This window comes from Clarias gariepinus, chromosome 19 (genome assembly GCF_024256425.1).
Source record: "Clarias gariepinus isolate MV-2021 ecotype Netherlands chromosome 19, CGAR_prim_01v2, whole genome shotgun sequence".
Lineage (NCBI taxonomy): Eukaryota > Metazoa > Chordata > Actinopteri > Siluriformes > Clariidae > Clarias > Clarias gariepinus.
In genome coordinates, this window is record NC_071118.1 from 29,762,501 (window position 1) to 29,781,832 (window position 19,332).

The 19,332-nt window shown below is 44.0% G+C and overlaps 1 protein-coding gene across 1 annotated transcript in view; it reads right to left on the minus strand.

The window, feature by feature from the left end:
• Positions 1 to 19,332, minus strand: part of camk2a (calcium/calmodulin-dependent protein kinase II alpha) — a 46,897-nt gene that overhangs the window by 9,595 nt on the left and 17,970 nt on the right. The window contains exons 4-10 of the mRNA XM_053478312.1: positions 17,147 to 17,201; positions 16,951 to 17,016; positions 16,675 to 16,747; positions 9,629 to 9,731; positions 1,034 to 1,117; positions 756 to 850; positions 1 to 63 (exon numbers count right to left, since the gene is read on the minus strand). The exon at positions 1 to 63 is cut by the window's left edge and continues 60 nt beyond it. Coding sequence (XP_053334287.1) covers positions 1 to 63; positions 756 to 850; positions 1,034 to 1,117; positions 9,629 to 9,731; positions 16,675 to 16,747; positions 16,951 to 17,016; positions 17,147 to 17,201 — 539 coding nt within the window. The remainder of the gene's footprint in view (positions 64 to 755; positions 851 to 1,033; positions 1,118 to 9,628; positions 9,732 to 16,674; positions 16,748 to 16,950; positions 17,017 to 17,146; positions 17,202 to 19,332) is intronic.

Here is a 19,332-nt window from a genome sequence, read left to right on the forward strand (position 1 = left end):
CAGCATTTTGTTGATGAGATCTTTAGCTTCAGGAGTGACCGTGTCCCACTCAGGAGAAGGAAACTACAACAAAACAATAAGAGAAACATCAGGACTGGAGATCTTAGACTTCAGTCCAAAACTGTAACTAAAGCTCGGCTCATTAATCTACAGCGAGTGTTGAGAGAGGGAGAGAGAGGGAGAGGGAGGGGGGGAGAGAGGGAGAGAGAGGGTGAGAGAGAGGGTGAGGGAGGGTGAGAGAGGAAGAGAGAGGGAGAGAGAGAGGGAGAGAGAGGGAGAGGGAGGGTGAGAGAGGAAGAGAGAGAGAGGGTGAGAGAGGGTGAGAGAGAGGGTGAAAGAGGGTGAGAGGGAGAGAGAGAGGGTGAGAGAGGGTGAGAGAGAGGGATAGAGGGTGAGAGAGAGGGTGAGAGAGAGGGTGAGGAAGGGTGAGAGAGGAAGAGAGAGGGAGAGAGAGAGGGTGAGAGAGAGGGAGAGAGGGAGAGAGAGAGGGTGAGAGAGAGGGAGAGAGGGTGAGAGGGAGAGAGAGAGGGAGAGAGAGAGGGTGAGAGAGAGGGAGAGAGGGTGAGAGGGAGAGAGAGGGTGAGAGGGAGAGAGAGGGTGAGAGAGGGAGAGTGTTATCGCTCTTTCTGAAGGAAAGCAGCAGGTCTTTACAGAGAGGTGTGTGTGTGTGTGTGTGTGTGTGTGTGTGTGTGTGTGTGTGTGTGTGTGTGTGTGAATGGGAGAAGGTGCTGTTCATTGTACTGAAGCTCACTGACATCATAAGCTCCGGCTTTGATCTGCTGATAGAGTCGATGCTGATCTTCATCCCAGAACGGCGGATATCCAACCAGTAGGATGTAGAGAATCACACCTGCGCCGCGGAAACAGCCTTCATTAGACATTCATTAGAGGTTCATTAGAGGTTCATTAGAGGTTCATTAGAGTCCTCGTTAACTTTTACACCTGCAGGTTAAATGAATTGATAAATTCCTCACAGCAGAAAGAAACACAGTGTGTGTGTGTGTGTGTGTGTGTGTGTGTGTGTGTTCCTCACCACAGGCCCACAGGTCCACAGCTTTACCATACGGATCTTTCCGTAACACTTCAGGTGAGAGATAACCAGGAGTCCCCGCGAATCCTGCACAAACACAAACAGGAAGTGATGTCATCACTCCAACCTGGACAGTGAGCCAGCGCATGATGGGTAATACACACGCTCCTTCACACACTGTATAAACACTGTGTGTGTGTGTGTGTGTGTGTGTGTGTGTTATATTTACGACCTCCCACTGAACAGTAACCAAAAGTAGATTTAATAAATCTATCTCCATAACTATAAATAAATTCTCACTAAAAGCTACAAAAACTCTTGCTGATCGGTCCTGTGTGGGCGTGTCAGAGCTCATCATGATTGACAGCAGTCTGTTTCCATGGCAACATCGTTGCAGCACTAGTGCTGGAAGAGCAAGTGGATTATCATTTGTTCAAGAAAGAGAGAGAGAAAGAGAGGAAGAGAGAAAGGGAGAGAGGATGAGAGAGAAAGAGGGAGAGAGGGAGAGGGAGAGAGAGAGAGGGAGAGGGAGAGAGAGAGAGAGAGAGAGAAAGAGAGGAAGAGAGAAAGGGAGAGAGGATGAGAGAGAAAGAGGGAGGGAGAGAGGGAGAGAGAGAGAGGGAGAGGGAGAGGGAGAGAGAGAGGAAGAGAGAGAGGAAGGGAGAGGGTGAGAAAGGGAAACAGAGAGAGAGAGATAGAAAGAGGGAGAGAGTGAGAGAGAGAGAGGAAGAGAGAGGGAGAGAGAAAGGGAGAGAGCGAAAGAGGGAGAGAGAGATAGAAAGAGGTAGACAGAAAGAGGGAAGGAGTGAGAGAGGAAGAGAGGGAGGAAGAGAGAGGGAGAGAGAGGGAAAGAGGGAAAGAGACAGAGAGAGGAGAGAGAGATAGAAAGAGGTAGAGAGAGAGAGGTAAAGAGGGAAGGAGTAAGAGAGGGAGAGAGAGAGGGAGAGAGGGAGGGAAAGAGAGAGGAAGAGAGGGAGGGAGAGAGAGGGAAACAGATAGAGAGGAAGAGAGGGAGAGAGAGGGTGAGAGAAAGAGAGGGAGAGAGAGAGGGAGAGAGGGAAAGAGATAGAGAGAGGAGAGAGAGAGGGAAAGAGGGAGAGAGAGATAGAAAGAGGTAGAGAGAGAGAGGGAAAGAGGGAAGGAGTGAGAGAGGGAGAGAGAGAGGGTGAGAAAGGGAAACAGATATAGAGAGAGAGGGAGAGAGAGAGAGAGAGAGAGAGAGAGAGAGGAAGAGGGAGGGAGAGAGAGAGAGAGAGAGAGAGAGTGAGAGAGAGAGAGAGAGAGAGAGGGAGAGAGAGAGAGAGAGAGAGACTTTTTTTTTGACTTTTAGGGGTCTTTTATTTTTAAACAATCATGTCATATCCATCCCATTGGATATATATATGGGGTTAAAAAAAACTAGGTAAAAACTAAAAAGTGTTCAGATAAAGACAAAGATCTGGAACACACACATTTACACATGTACATACTTGCACCTAGTAATACCAGGTCGCCCCCCCCCCCCTTTTTTTTTTTTTTTTTTTTTGACAGTTTAACATTCATGAAATAGGTAAGTGTAAGGAAAAAAAAAAAATAATAATAATAATAAATAAAAAAATAAAACCTGTATAGTAGACAGAGCATCAATAAAAGTATAATCACAGGATATCGGTCTGTATTGGTTTGATTTTGTCATGTTCCAAGAGGAGCACAGATATCTTATAGTCCATGTGAAACGGTAGTGGAGTAAAATCATCACGAGTTCATAAAACAGCATTGACACGCTCAAAATACAATAAAAGGTTAATAAATAAAGTAAGATAAGATGACATTTCCATGTATAGTGCATAAATTTCTATTAAAAGGTTAAAAAAAGCAAGTCATTTTCTACACTACATAAAATTCCCCCCTGTCCCCAAACTTCATGGAAATCCTGCAGCTTCTGTGTCATTGTTGCATATGCGAATTCAATTTTTAGTCTGGTTTTTACGAGAATTTTAAGCATGTTTTCTGCATTTAGGGTGCCATCGTTTTTAATTTTGTTTTTTCTTGTAAGCCATGTGGCCAGTTTTGCTTTGCCAATTAAAAAATTTATTATGCAGATCTTTTTCTTGTTGTTAGCTGAGTATTTTGGGCCAAAAATGTACAACTCTTTTGTTAAGGCTTGCTCAAAACTTGCTGTCCATACTCTTAGGGTGTTGAACATTGACCTTAACCTCTCACATCCTAAAAAGAGGTGCTCTGTAGTTTCATCGCTCCCACAGAATGGGCATGCTGTAGCTACGGTAGGGTCGATATGTGCTACGTGTCTGTTTGTGGCCACGGCCCCGTGCACGATCCTCCACTGCAGATCAGCTGTACGCTTCTCCGCAGGGGGTTTGTACAGGGACCTCCAGCTGCCCCGTGGGGAAGAACCCGGCGCCAGCGGATCCGACCACCTCGACTCTTTTACCCCGGCCAGAGAGTTCTGATGGGTCACCTTCACACTGGTAATGTATAAGGCTCTCTTGGTGGCGTTTTCAAAGTCCGTCAGTTGTGGTATCTTGAAGGACAGTATTTCTCCGTTGGTTTCCGGTCGTTCTGCTGCTGCAGAGATGGAGAGAGGGGGGAAAGGTTGCTGGTCCCCTCCGGAGTCCCGTTTTAAAGTCTCCTTGAACTCTCGAGGCAGCGCTAGAATCACCTCTCCCATTATTCTCTGCAGTATTCGATGAGACTGGATTTTCGTCTCTTCCACTAGTGTAGCTGTGGGTTTCCATGTTCTACCAGCCCTCAAGTCCCCAAGTTTCATAATTCCAGCTTCTTGGAAACGCCGACGTATGTTCCTTGATGTCAGGATTTTTGCTGGAATCAGTGGGTTGCTAAAAAGTGGTTCTTGATTTACAGAAAGGCACGGCTGGCCCCCCGTTCTGCTGATTTTCAGGAGTGAAGACCACGCTTTTAAAACTGTCTGATAAAACTTTGACGTTTTGGATGTATTAATCTCGTTTAAGTTCATGATGAACAGCTGTCTATCGTATTTGAGATCCTCGATTTTTTGAAGTAACTGACTTGCTGTGTGAGTCCATGTTGTTTCATTCTCATAAAGCAGTCTTTGTGCGGTCTGAAGACGGAATGTTTTTATTCGGCTTTGTATGTCGATTAAGCCCTGGCCTCCCTCCTGTATCGGCAGGTAGAGAACTGGTGCCCGTGTCCAGTGCTGTCCGTTCCAGAAAAAGTCGACCATCCTTCTCTGAATCTCTCTGACTGTTGTTTCCGGGGGGTCAAGAGCTGTGAACTTATGCCACAGCATCGAGGCGACCAAATTGTTGGCGACCAGTACTCTCCCCCTGTAGGACAGCTGGGGCAGGACCCAGGTCCATTTAGACAACTTTGCACTTACCTTCTCCACCAGGCCCTCCCAGTTTTTCTGCATGTAGTTCTCGTCCCCTAAATGTATTCCCAGGTATTTAATTCCTGTTCTTCCCCATTGCAGGTTCTCTGGGAGTTTGGGAATCTGTTTTTCTTTCCACTGACCTGCTATTAGACTTTCGCATTTGCTCCAATTGACACGTGCTGAGGATGCGGCCTGATACTTTCTTAGGCTATTGGAGAGGACATGCATGTCTTCTTGTTTGGTGATAAAAACCATTATATCGTCTGCGTAAGCCGATGTCACTACTTTATTTGTCATGCCATATTCTGATAACCCGTTCATGTTTTTTCTTAGTTGTTGTAAAAGCGGTTCGATGGCCAAGCTATATAACTGCCCTGACAGTGGGCACCCTTGTCTAATCCCCCGTTGTATCTTAAAAGGATAGCTAAGCCCTCCTCCAACTTTCAATATGATGCATGCATCTGTGTATAAAAGCTTGACCCACGCTGTGAACCTTGTTCCCATTCCAAATGCCTTTAGTGTGTTAAATAAGTACGTGTGGTCCACTCTATCAAAGGCTTTTTCTTGATCCAAAGATAAAAAACCCAAGTCAAAAGAATTCATTTTACACAATTCTATCATGTCACGTACTGTAAAAACATTGTCTATTATCGTGCGTCCAGGTATGCAGTATGTCTGACTTGTGTGTATTATTTCACTAATATATTCTTTTAGTCTGTTTGACAAGCACTTTGATAAAATTTTATAGTCTGTGCATAAAAGAGCTACAGGTCTCCAATTTTTTAAAACACCCAAGTCTCCTTTTTTTGGAAGCAAAGATAGAGCCGCCCGTGTGCAGCTTGTCGGTAATTTCCCGTTGTTAAAAGACCAGTTAAAAACCTCGTGTAAATCTGCTCCCAGTGTTTCCCAGAAATGTTTATAAAATTCGGCTGGGAGACCGTCGATGCCCGGTGCTCGACCAGTAGAGAGTTGTTTTACTGCTGTGCTCAGTTCCTGAAGTTCGATGTCCGTGTCTAATGCTTCCTTTTGCTCTTCTGTCAGTTTTGGTAATTCCTTTGTTAATTCCTCACTGCATTGTGGGTCGGTGATCTCCTTGTGGTACAGGTCTTTATAAAAATCCACTGCAATCCTTCTCATTTCTTCACAGGATGTAGTTGTGCTGCCATCCGGACGTTTTAAGTACAGCATTTGGTTCTGGCGTCGGGTTTTCCGTTCCAATTTAAAGAAGTAGGTGGTTGGGGCATCAATGTCTTTGATGTTGGAGATTTGTGATCTTATTAGGGCTCCCTTGGCTTGTTCGTGTAAAAAGGAGCTTAGTGCCTTCTTTTTTTGTTCTAAAAAGTTTCTTTTTTCCCCTTTATTTTTAGCAAGTATCTCATTTTCTATGTTTGTTATCTCCCTCTCCAATTGTTCAACTGCACCTTTTTTTATTGCATTTGTATGAGCTGTATATTGTTTACAAAATATTTTAATTTGTACTTTCCCCACCTCCCACCATGTGCCTAAGGATGTAAAATCCTCTTTCCTCCTTCTCCATTCTTCCCAAAAGATTAAAAATTTAAAACAGAAATTTTGATCCTGAAGTAGTTTTGAGTTAAAACACCAGTAAAAACGAGGTTTTGTGTTTTCAGACAGTGTAAGATCTATTGCAGCCATGTGGTGGTCGGAAAAACCACTAGGATGAATAGAGCTCATTAGGATTTTATTTCTGTAAGTTTTTGTAACATAAATTCTGTCCAGTCTTGCAGCACTTATTCTTTGTTCAGTGGTTTTTATCCATGTGTATTGTTTTGTTCCCTGGTTCTTTTCTCTCCAAGGGTCTACTAGTCCACATGTTTTGATTATGTTTTTTAGTACATCAGAAGATTGAGAGTGCGGTTCTTCTGTGTTCCTGTCTACTGTAAAATCTTCTGTACAATTCCAATCTCCACCCATGACTACAATGTGGTTGTTACCGTGTTGTGTAATTGCGTCTTTTATTTTATAAAATGTATTCATTCTCTCACTTCCTTTATTAGAGGCATAGACATTAAAAAGTAAAAAGTTTTGCCCTTCAATCTCGGCTTGTACCATTATTACACGACCCTGTTCTATCTCAATGCTTCTGGTTACGTTTATTTTTATTCTTTTTGAAATCAAAATTGCTACCCCGGTACTAAAATTTGTCCCATGACTAAAAAACAGTTGGTCTTCCCACCTCATCTGCCACTCTGTCATGTTGTCTACGTCACTATGTGTTTCTTGTAGGAAAGCAACATCTATGTTTTTCTGTTTAATGTATTGTATGACTACGGCTTGTCTTTTCCTATCCCTGCCCCCGTTAATGTTTAGGGTACCTACTCTTAGCCTATCCATGAAGAAGAGTGGTAAGAGGAAAGAAAGGCATATGAGAACAGCTGTATACAGAAAGACAACACCCGTGTGATGAGATTTGACCAGAACAACAGAGAGCACCCAGTGTGGTGTGTTCATTTGTGCTTGGGATGAGCCCGCTGCCATTTCAGTATGTGATCTTTTAAACGCCATCTCATTTTTTTACTCAGGAGATCATGACTTGTGGTACGCTGTAAGTGTGCCACTGATGCTATAAATTTTTTAACATCTGTGAAATGGTCTTCAATACTTATTGGTTTTTTATATGTTTTTCTCAAATATTCTTTTATGTCCTCAAGTGTGTAGAGTTGTTGTTCTCCCCCAAATTGTGACACACTAATGTCTGATATATCAGAATACCTGTCCTCCTCATAATCATCATCTATAAAATCATCATCTTGCTCTAAGGGTGATGTTAGTCCTTCCATATTACTTGCCCCACCCATGCTATTAACTCCCCCCAATGGGATCGATTCCTTCTGAGTGTTCCGAGTGCTTCTTTTTGCTCTGGGCTCCTCAGCCCTCTCCACCTCTTCACATTCCTTGGCCCTTTTTTCCCTGTATGACACATCATTTAACTTCCCTTGCTTTGTTTTTTTAACTATCACCAGTTCACTGTCTGTTCGTAAGTCTCTTGTCTGCTCATCTTCAGTTGTTTTATTATTCTTTGTAGTGGGTTGGCTCCCATCCTGCCCCTCTGCAGCAGCTGACTGCTGCACACTGGGGCTCACTGCACCCAACACCACCATTCCACCTGCACGCTCCCTGCCGGAGCTCTCTCCATCCTGCACCTCTACACCTCCATCTTGCACCATTACACCTCCATCCTGCACCACTGCACCTCCATCCTGCACCATTACACCTCCATCCTGCACCACAACACCTTCATCCTGCACCATTACACCTTCATCCTGCACCACAACACCTCCATCCTGCACCATTACACCTCCATCCTGCACCACAACACCTCCATCCTGCACCACTGCACCTTCATCCTGCACCTCTACACCTCCACCCTGCACCACATCACCTCCACCCTGCACCACTACACCACCAGTCTGCTCCACACTGGACCCCGCTCCATCCTGCCCCACTGCCCTGACCCCACTAGGCCCCGCCTCCTCCCTGCCCTGTGCTCTATGTGGGCAGCTGAACTTTTTGTGCCCAATGTCCCCACATTCGAAGCACCTCATGCTCCCAGTGCTGGCGTACAGCATGTATGACTTTCCCTCATGTGTGACTCTGAATGAGATGTCCAGAGTGGACTCAGTCAGGAACATGAGCACTGTACGCCTGAAGGACACGACATGCTTCAGCGCGGGGTTTTTACAGTTCAGAGACACAACTCTTATACTGCTCACAATCTTACCGAATCGAGACAGTTCCCTCTCTATATCCTCATCGGGGATAAAAGGAGGAATGTTCGACACGGTGACCTTCATTGTTGTTACACCCAGCGGAGTAACGGAATAAAGTTCTCCACTCACCTTTATTCCGTGTTCAATCAGCTGATGTACGAGTTCCCTCTCCTTAACGAACACCACCACGGCCTTGTTCATCCGCGACGCCGACACGATGTTCTCACAGCCGATACACTCTCCTACCGCCAGTAACACCCGCTCCACCGACACCACGGCGCTCACCTCACAGCGCACCCCGTGACGGAGTGAGAGAGGACGGACCGCACCGCTCGGGTGAGCCGCCATCCCTGCACCCCGTCACGAGAGTCAACAGCTCCACACACCCGCGGGTTAAACTAATAACGCCGCGCGCGCTGCTGTTTATTGATGTTTATAGTAATATTGTGCTTTAGAAAAAGAAAAGCTCAAAGTATTAGAAAAGTTTTCCAAAAGTTTGGAAAACGCTCATTCGCTCTCACACCACACTCCACACACTACTCTCACACCACCTCCCAGCATGCACCAGAGAGAGAGAGAGAGAGAGAGAGAGAGAGGGAGAGAGGGAGAGAGAGAGAGAGAGAGAGGGAGGGAGAGGGAGGGAGAGAGAGAGAGAGGGAGAGAGAGGGAGGGAGAGAGAGAGAGAGGGAGGGAGAGAGGGAGAGAGAGAGAGAGAGGGAGAGAGAGAGAGAGAGAGAGAGAGAGGGGGAGAGAGAGAGAGAGGAGAGAGAGAGAGAGAGAGAGAGAGAGAGAGAGAGAGAGAGAGAGAGAGAGAGAGAGAGAGAGGAAGAGGGAGGGAGAGAGAGAGAGGGAGAGAGAGAGGGAGAGAGAGGGAGGGAGAGAGAGAGAGAGGGAGGGAGAGAGGGAGAGAGAGAGAGAGAGGGAGAGAGAGAGAGAGAGGGAGAGAGGAAGAGGGAGAGAGAGAGAGAGAGAGGGAGAGGGAGAGAGGAAGAGGGAGAGAGAGAGGGAGAGAGAGAGAGAGAGAGAGAGAGAGAGAGAGTATGGGACCCTGCAGGCTGTTGTTATTCCCCGTCTGTAAGTAATGATTTTCTAACGTGTTAATATTATATACTGTAACGAGACGCTCTGAAGACGTCTGTGTGTAAAATACTGCAGTTTGTATCCAGCGCTGCTGCTCTCACTTCAACACCGTGACTTAAAATGGGTGTCGGCTGGAAGCACAAGGCTGATTCTGATTGGTCCAATAGGAAAATGTCACCTCCACTAAACAAAGCCCCGCCCACCTCCACCCATCCACAGGAAATGACAGAAACTAATGAATTAATTCAAACATCAATGTTTTTTTATTCTTTGTTTTGTTTCCAGCAAACTATTATAATAAATTATAATACAAGATCTGAGTTGAAGAAAATAGATGCAAATGATGTTTGTAATGGTGTGTGTGTGTGGGGTGTGTGTGTGTGTGTGTGTGTGTGTGTGTGTGTGTGTGAGTGTGTGTAATGTATCATCACTAACCAAACCATGCCTGCTGTTCTCCTTCCACTTCAATCGCCAGTCCAAAATCTGCTAACTTCACCGCTGCTCCTTTGGACTTGGAGGCCAGGAGTAGGTTCTCTGGCTAAACACACACACACACACACACACACACACACACACACACACACATAAATGCATTTTAAACTTTCTTTAGTGTTCACTAATTAAACGTGTAGCTGATATAGCGATGATGATGATGATGATGATGATGATGACATGTAGTGGGGTTCATTAAGACATCCTGCAGGTGCACTTCCGAAAACAGAACAATAAGCATGAGGCAACATGAACATAAATTGAAGTGGAACAAAAAAAACCTCAAGACCTCATCACACACACACTGTTTTTTTTATATATATCACTAAGACACAGAGGATGTAAATCGAGACTCTGAAGCTGAACCTGCACTTCCATCACCAATGTGACCCATGTGTCTGTCCAAGTAAGAACATGTTAATAAAAGAAGGCCATTAATAATAACAGAAGGGCATGGAGGCGTTCCCAATTTGCATATTAATGAATATGAAGCTAGAAGTAATTTTTCTGATCACACCGTAACTTTAGATGGCCTTTCTGTTCCATCAAGTGCAACAGTAAGAGACCTCGGTGTGATTATAGATTCCAGCCTTTCATTTGAAGCTCATGTAGATAATATTACCAGGATAGCATTCTTTCACCTCAGAAATATTGCCAGGATAAGAAATTTATTGTCGCTAAACGACGCAGAAAAACTAGTTCATGCTTTTATCACCTCTAGGTTGGACTATTGTAATGCCTTACTGTCTGGTTGTTCAGCTAGATGCATAAATAAGCTTCAGCTAGTCCAGAATGCAGCAGCGAGAGTCCTCACTAGAACCAGAAGATTCTCGTATCCTCAGAGCCTGCCCAGACCAGCCAGCACCTGTGTTCCCAGAGATATTCATCCTCTCTTTATCTCAGTCGGCCCTGTAGCCCTCACCTCAGTAGTGATGAAGTGCTTTGAGCGCCTGGTCAAAGACTTCATCATTTCTTCACTACCGGACTCACTGGACCCACTACAGTTTGCATACCGCCCAAACCGTTCCACAGACGATGCAATCTCACATCTCCTCCACACATCACTTACTCACCTGGACACTAGAAGTGGGAATTATGTTAAAATGCTCTTCATCGACTACAGCTCTGCATTTAATACCATAATTCCCTCCACACTCACCACCAAGCTGGAGCACTGGGACTCAGCTCATCTATGTGTCAGTGGATCTCCAATTTTCTGACTGGCAGACCACAGGCAGTAAGGGTGGGCGGACACGTCTCAGCCTCCATCATCAAGTTTGCTGACGACACTGTCGTTGTGGGCCTGATCACCAACAACGATGAGACGGCCTACCTGGAGGAGGTTGGAAATCTGGAGAACTGGTGCCAGAGGAACAATCTCCTCCTGAACATCAGCCAGACAAAGGAGCTGATAGTGGACTTTAGTACAAAGCAGGTGAGGAACTACCAGACCCCCATCATCAACAGGAGCCCAGTGGAGAGAGTGGACAGCTTCAGATACCTCGGTGTTCACATCATGCAGGACCTGACATGGTCCTGTCACATTAACACCGTGGTAAAAAAGGCCCGACAGCGTCTCTACCACTTCAGGCGCTTGAGAGACTTTAGACTGCCCTCTAAGGTGCTCAGGAATTTCTACTCCTGCACCATAGAGAGCATCCTGACGGGAAACATCACAACCTTGTTTGGAAACAGCACCATGCAGGACAGACGAGCTCTACAGAGGGTGGTGAGATCAGCTGAGCGCATTATCCGCACCGAGCTCCCTGACCTGCACTCTGGACAATCATGGACACATTCATACACACTTGCACTACATATTTATACATCTGGACCATTGCACAAGTCACTTTAATAAGTCACTTTTCATGCATATTTGCACAACCACTGTCACTTTTAATTTTTATATATATACTTTTTTTTCTTCTATATTTCTATATTTTGTGATATTTTTATTATGCCCTTATTTGTACAGTTTATTTTACTAGTTAAACTTATTTTTTTTATGTTAAACTTTTTATTTATATTTATTCCTTACGTATAAGTTTTTATTTTTTTAAGGTCACTGGCGTTCGTATAAGCATTTCACTGCATATGGTACTGTGTATGACTGTGTACATGACAAATTAAATTTGAATTTGAGATACGAGCACATCACACCTTTCTTATCCACACTGCATTGGCTCCCTCTATTGACATATAAAGCATTAAATGGTCTCGCGCCGCAGTATCTGAGTGAACTGCTAGTGTCCACACTGGCGTACTTCCATCAGAAGGTGCAGACTATTTGTTGGTACCTCGTATAATGAAACCATCAGCAGCCAGCAATATATTTTCTTACAAAGCCCCAAAGTTATGGAATTGTTTATTCTTTTTCCAATTTTTTTCCTATTTCATTTTAAACAAACGTTAACGCTGTAAAGCTGCTCTGTGACAATGAACATTGTTAAAAGTGCAATAAAAATAGATTTGAGTTGAAGAATAATAGATTTGAATAGGTTTGGATTTTAATAAACACGGAGTGAGGATTCTCAGCCGTTACACTCACACATTAAAACAGTTCAGATCCTTTGTTTTTGACGAGTCTTTTGGTTTTAAATCTTCTCTTTATTATTAGCAATTTATTGATTTTACCCTCTTAAACCCCTTTTCACCCCAAATCTTCTGGTTTTATTTTTTGCTGCTGAAACTCCAGCTGAGGTTTAGGACTCCACACTACTGCACGCTGTCTCTGAGACATTTCTGTTACAGATGTTTGCAGTAGTGATGATTTCACTCTTCCAGCGTTTGTGATCCTGAGCAGGAGAGACTTAAATCCAGAGAAGACAAACTAAAATCTGATTCAGATGGTGGTGAGGTAGCCTCCCACGCTGCTCCCACACACACATAACCACATATACGCACACACACACGTACACACACACACTGCTCATTTTCATCCTGCTTCACTTTTACACCCACGTCTGTTCCACTGAGCGTTTATTAAAGCCTCAAACGGCAGCATGTGTGATAATACGGCTCATTCAGACACGCTCAGCGCACACTCTCATCTGAATGAAGTCCTCAGACATCTGCACTTTGTTCCGTCTCTTCTTTAAGGAACATGAACTCGGAGACGGACTCGGACTCGGGCGCGTCTGCGTTACGCAACATCACCTCCGGGTTCATCAGGGACACGATACACAGTGAACACGAATAACATCAGCGACAAGTCGATATGCTCACATCCTCTTATTATATAACATCATTTTCTGTGATTTGCATAAGTATTCACCCCCGGTTCTTTCCGTAGCACTCGAACCTGCAACTGTAATGGATTTATTTAATGTCGCTGATGTTCACATAAAACACTCCACACCATCAAACTGCTGGAATTTCTGTATTGTTTTTAATATAATGAGCGAAGAGAAAGAGAGAGAGAGATGTCTCGACTGGAGAAGTATTCACTCTTCTTTATATTTTTCTACATTTTGCACTATTATGGTTTGGAATAAAAAAAAATATTTTATCGGTTTAATTGTCACATTAGAGAATAAAATAACATTTACACAAAATATATCTTCAGTCCGCACTTAATAAATAAATCTCGGAGATTAGCGAGCATCAGTCAGAGGAGACGGAGACAAGTCAGAGTCCAGAGTCTGTTTGTTTAGGACAGAGAGTGCGGGGTGGGGTGGGGGGTGATGGGGGGTGGGGGGGGGCGTGTAAGGGTCCGGAGGAGGGGGTATTAAAACAGGTGAAACTCGAGTGTAAAGGTGACGGTGGAGTGTGTGCGGTGAGGAGTGTGTAGTGAGTGTGTAGTCTGTGTCTGTAAGCGAAGGTGTGTTCTGGGAAGTGGAGATTCTCCTACAAGAATTAAAACGAAGGTTAAAAACATTGCAGATTGTTGTTTGTGTGGACCAGATGGCATTAAATGATGAATAAATCCATTCTTATTTCAGATTGTTACAGAACACAATGTGCTAAAGTGTTTTGTAACAATCTGTTCTGTGAAAAAGAAAGGGGTGTGAATACTTATGCAACACACTTTACATCCTGAAGAAAAGAAATATAGATTTTGTATTTGTTTAATTCTTATGATGTTCTGTCTCGGCGTCTCGGCCAATCAGGAGCGACTTTACTGGACTTCAGGTGGATCGTGTTGGAGAAATAGAATTCAACTGACTTTAACTTGTCTGATGTGTTTGATGTGAGCAGGGGATGGTCTGTTGTGTGTGTGTGTGTGTGTGTGTGTGTGTGTGTGTGTCACAGCACTGCTTCGTGGCGCATGTGGAGGAGTAATGGAACATATTTCCAGCCCACACACACACACCGCTCAGCTAATTACGCTACATTTCCCCCGTTAGCGGCAGCGTTCACATCACCTCCATTAAATGGGACGGTGTGAAGGAGCGCGAGCGGCGTAGGTTTGTGTTAATGCTCTGATGGAAACGACTGAGGTCAGGAGCTCTCACACACAGGAGATTACAATACATGAATAAAAAGTTCAGTCTGAAACACAGTGACGTTCAGAAGCCATTATCACTTCCCCATCTGCTAGACTAAACACACACACACACACACACACACACACACACACACACACATTGAGAGGGAGGCTCAGAGTCATCTGCATGATTTAATCTGATTATCAGCCAGCAGTTATCATCGCAATCTCGTCCAAATATTATTGTTGTGGTGGAATTTTTCAGCTGTGGAAGCATGTAGCTAGCAAACACTCTCTAAACTCAAGTGTGTGTGTGTGTGTGTGTGTGTGTGTGTGTGTGTGTGTGTGTGTGATGAGAGCTGATACCGTAGGGCAGCATCACTATTGACATTGTTCCTGAAATAGCAATAATAATGTAAAAACACCCTTAAAGGGCGGTTTGTAATGACGTCCCCATGGAGCTCATCACACGCCGGCCGTCCAGACAGACGACCAACACGACTGGACGATAAGCTTAGAGACGATCAGGTCACGGTCTCTTCACATGACCCCTCTCTCCAACCAACAGGGGCTTTTATCACCAACTAGTCACTTGTTTCAGGGGAAGTTAGAAAAATAGGACATGTGTTCTGGGTGGGAGGGGCATAGTGCCAGTCTGCCTGTCAATCACAGGAACATTGACCAATCAGAGCGTGTGTGAGCCTATGTGGTGGACATGAGAGCTCACGCCACCATGTGACACAGCAGGTTGAGAAAATGCAGCTGTCTTATGGAAGCACATGTTAGAGAGCTGGGCGGAGTCAGGTCAGGTGACCAGACTGGGAGTAAAACACTTCACTGGGTGGTCACCATGTGTCTGGGTGAAGATCCCTGTATAAGATGAAGCATTGTTGAGAGCAGACCCATGAGACGAGGCGGGGTACACGCTGGACAGTGGGAGGAGTCCGGAGTACCCAGGGGAAACCCAGCAAACACACACACACACACACACACACACACACACATAAAACAGTCAGATATCTCTAGGAATAAGTACTTGGTCTTATATTTCATTTATTTTACATTAAACATGACTAGACCTGCCTAAAACGTCAGTTATTCCAGCGTCCTCCTGAACACACTCGAGAGCTCTGCAGCACCTCGCTCGCCTCATGGCTCTCCATCAGTCTGGATTCGACTTCAGGTGTGTTTATCACCGTCCACTTCACCAGACACTTGTCCACACTCCACATGTCCACCAAAGACACAAAGTGTCAGATCTGTTTATTGCACTGGGTTATAATTGGCTAACGAGCTCAGCACCGATTAGCTCTAAAACAGGACATATGGAAGTGGTGTTAAAGTCAACGTTATTCTTTAATCACTAGTTCACAGACTGAATATCTCTCGGCGTTAGCGGGCCCGTAGCTGCACAGAGAAATCTCTCAGGAAAGGAACATTAATAATCGTTCACCTTTAAAGCTGCAATTCCTTTTCCTGTCTGATGATGGATGTCGTGCTGTCAGATCCTGCCTTCTTCACTCGGGTTCAGTTCTTAGTTATAAATAACGTGTGCATCGCGGCTCAGTGTTAAACCTCCTATTAGATTAGATTTTATTATCTCTACTTTAGGGAAAATCCTCAAGCCAGATAAGAACCATATTTTCGGATGATCAGCTGAAACCGTTACACTTTAAACATCATCTCTGTTTTAAACCCACACGATGACCTAGAGGTGTCTTTTAGAATAAAAACACGTGTTCATAAGATAATAAACATAATCAACTTAAAACCCTCGCTCACTCTTTCTCTGTAACGCTGGAGCCTATCGAGGGGGTGCGGGGTACGAGGCGGGGTACAGGGCGGGGTACAGGGCGGGGTACAGGGTGGGTACATCCTGGACACACTCACACACCAATTAGCCTAATTAGCATGTCTTTGGACTGAGGGAGGAAACTAGAGAACGCGAAAGAGACCCACAGAGCACGGGTAGAACATGCACACACACACACACACACACACACACATACAGACCTGAGGCAGGAATCGAACCCTTGACCCTGAAAGTGTGAAGCCACAGTTCTAAGCACTACATCACCGTGACGACTAAACTTAGATCATCAAGAGCAGCTTTAATCATTAACAAGTTAAAGAGCTAAAATATAAAAGATTATAAAATCAGCTCAATAATCATCTTTACTTCAAACATACGAGAAAAAAAACATCTAAACCAGTTATTTAACTTACACAATCAGCTCAAATAATAAAACATATAAAACGCAAAATACAGTAGATCAGATTAAAGTCTGATCTGAGTCTGAGCTCGAACAGACGCGGTGATCAGGAGATCATTAATAGACCTGACGAGTCTGGATGGAGGTGATCAGGTGATGATTTGATGATTCTGAGAGACACCTGAGTGTGTGTGTGTGTGTGTGTGCGTGTGTGTGTGTGTGTGTGTGTGTGTGTGTGTGTGTGTGTGTGTGTGTGTAACGGAGCTGTACAGTGTTCTGTTCCGTCATTCAGCTTGTGATGATAATAGTGTGAATGTTCCCCCCTATGGCCTGTATTTCTGTAACTGTACCTTTAGATCTCGGTGAACGACGCCCATCTGGTGACAGTGAAGCACCGCCTCCAGGATCTGCTGAATACAGTGACTGCAGGCGGAGAGACACAAAGCACACGCCATTAAGACTAATTGAACTGATAAGTGCAGAAATTATGGGTTTGATGACACATTTCAAACTCTCACCCACTCCCGCTCTGTGTGTGTGTGTGTGTGTGTGTGTGTGTGTGTGTGTGTGTGTGTGTGTGTGTGTGTGTGCTCTATATACATTTGTAAGAGATGTAAAAGTTTTACCTGGCGTCTGCCTCACTGTAATATTCTCTGGCCACGATGTCCTCGAACAGCTCTCCACCCGTCACACTGCACACACACACACACACACACACACACACACACACACACGTGACATTAATCAACAACCACAACATTATCATTATCACTAATGTAAAGCCCATTGAAATGAAAGACTTTCTGTTCTGTTCTGACTCACAGGTCGAAGATGAGGTAATGATGCGCTTCTTCTGAGATGCTGTCGTGAAGCCGCACTGAAGATCACAAAAGCATTTAACACATTGTAACACATTGTAACACACTGTAACACACTGTAACACATTGTAACACACTATAACACACTATAACACACTGTAACACACTGTAACACATTGTAACACACTATAACACACTATAACACATTGTAACACACTGTAACACACTGTAACACATTGTAACACACTAAGGCATTGGACTATGGTTCGGAAGATCCAGGTTCAAACCCCACAACCACCAAGTTGCCACTGTTGGGCCCTTGAGCGCGGCCCTTAACCCTCAACTGCTCAGATGTGTAATAAGATAAAAATGTAAGTCGCTCTGGATAAGAGGGTCTGCCAAATGCCTAAATGTAAATGTAAATAACACACTGTAACACACTGTAACACACTGTAACATATTGTAACACATTGTAACACATTGTAACACACTGTAACACACTATAACACATTGTAACACATTGTAACACATTGTAACACACTATAACACACTATAACACACTGTAACACATTGTAACACATTGTAACACATTGTAACACACTGTAACACATTGTAACACACTGTAACACATTGTAACACACTATAACACACTATAACACATTGTAACACACTGTAACACATTGTAACACACTGTAACACATTGTAACACACTATAACACACTATAACACATTGTAACACACTGTAACACATTGTAACACACTGTAACACATTGTAACACACTATAACACACTATAACACATTGTAACACACTGTAACACACTGTAACACATTGTAACACACTATAACACACTATAACACATTGTAACACACTGTAACACACTGTAACACATTGTAACACACTAAGGCATTGGACTATGGTTCGGAAGATCCAGGTTCAAACCCCACAACCACCAAGTTGTCCCTGTTGGGCCCTTGAGCGCGGCCCTTAACCCTCAACTGCTCAGATGTGTAATGAGATAAAAATGTAAGTCGCTCTGGATAAGAGCGTCTGCCAAATGCCTAAATGTAAATGTAAATAACACACTGTAACACACTGTAACACACTGTAACATATTGTAAGACATTGTAACACGTTATAGCACACATTAACACATTGGAACAAATGAATGCACTACAACACATTATAACACTATAAAGAGTAAGAGTGTGTTATATTAACATGCACTATCACTCGTTATATCACATTATAACACACGACACACTATAAAACACTATGACACATTATAACTTCACTTCAATTATTTGAAGAAATGTTATTTAAAGATGAATAAAGGTATATCTTATATTAACACACTATTACACACTATTAAACCTTATAGCACATTATAAATTGAAGAATATCCGCCTTCTTCACCCACACATCTACATGTTCTCGAGCTCTGACGCCCTCGCCCTCAACAGGAGCTCCAGACACTATGAATATGCAAATTAGCCACGCCCCCACACCTCCATGCCCACTTATCCAATGTCCGGAATTTGCATATTGGCTCGGTTTGTCCATCAGAATGTACATTTATCTCTCTATTTCCTAAAGTAAATATAATTTATTATAAGACATTAATATCAGTAATAAAGCTGCAATATTAAATATAATATACAGTTTATACAATAAAATACATACTGAAATAAAAAAAAATAAAAAAAATGATAATGCAAGCATAACAATGTCAGCTTGGTCAGTTTCCTGTTTCTGAACAGAAACACACACACACACACACACACACACACACACTGGTTCCCACCCCCCAGGTGCCCTGTGTGTAGGTGTGGTGTGTGTGCTCGTGGCAGTGTGTGTGGGAGCTGAATAGCTGCAGAAGAGGAGCTGCAGAACTTCACCTGACAACACACACACACACACACACACACACACTCTCATAGCAACGATTACATAAACCAAGAGAAAAATCCTGCAGCTCTTTCTGCCTCACTGTGTCTGTAAATGTGACATGATGATCAGATGTGATTTCCTGCTTTAATACACAACAGGAAATAAAACATGCACCAGTTACACCAGTGATTTAATCTACTGGACCGGATCAGAGCCGTCGCCCTGCAGCGCCACCACCCCGACCTCTGACCTCACCGGGGTTCATCTAAAACAGGGGTGTGTCTCCATTACACACTCAGGG